This window comes from Eurypyga helias, unplaced genomic scaffold (assembly GCF_000690775.1).
Source record: "Eurypyga helias isolate BGI_N326 unplaced genomic scaffold, ASM69077v1 scaffold33466, whole genome shotgun sequence".
Taxonomy (NCBI): domain Eukaryota; kingdom Metazoa; phylum Chordata; class Aves; order Eurypygiformes; family Eurypygidae; genus Eurypyga; species Eurypyga helias.
This window is the reverse complement of record NW_010257783.1, coordinates 3,758-4,203: the sequence shown is the minus strand read 5'-3', so window position 1 is coordinate 4,203 and position 446 is coordinate 3,758. Positions and strand designations below refer to the sequence as shown.

Genomic DNA, 446 nt, shown 5'->3' with positions numbered 1-446 from the left:
CCGCTGCTCCTCCTTCCCCTGCCTCTCCTGCAAGCCGTGGACTTCGTGTCCCTGTGAAAGGAAAAGCACGCACGCACGCACACACACGCACGCACACACCGAGTACCCCAGCAAACCTGCCTCCCCCCCCGCCAGAACGCAGCCCTTGGAAAGAGAAGCAGAAGCGTTTGGAACAAGTGAAACCTCTCTCTGTGTTATCTCTATATAGCCGTATCTCTAACGCTAACCGCCCATCCTGTGCCGAGACCCGCCGTCACACGCCCTGCTCCCAGCATGGTGGCTCTGCTAGACAGCGTTGCTTCTCCCATCGCTCCTCCCCGCTCACTCAGTAGGCTGGCTGCTTTGCTCGCCCTGGGAGCACTGGCGCCTCAGCCCAGCCTGCTTCTCCCGTCCCTTTCACTTTCAGGGTTTGCCTGTTCTCAGCTGGGAAAGACAGCTGGATTGGC

The 446-nt window shown here is 60.1% G+C and overlaps 1 protein-coding gene across 1 annotated transcript in view; it reads left to right on the top strand.

The window, feature by feature from the left end:
• THY1 (Thy-1 cell surface antigen) overlaps positions 1–57 on the top strand; it is a 1,360-nt gene extending 1,303 nt beyond the window's left edge. The window contains exon 3 of the mRNA XM_010154163.1: positions 1–57. This exon is cut by the window's left edge and continues 53 nt beyond it. Within this exon, the coding sequence (XP_010152465.1) occupies positions 1–57 (57 nt within the window).
• Positions 58–446: the final 389 nt, after the last annotated feature.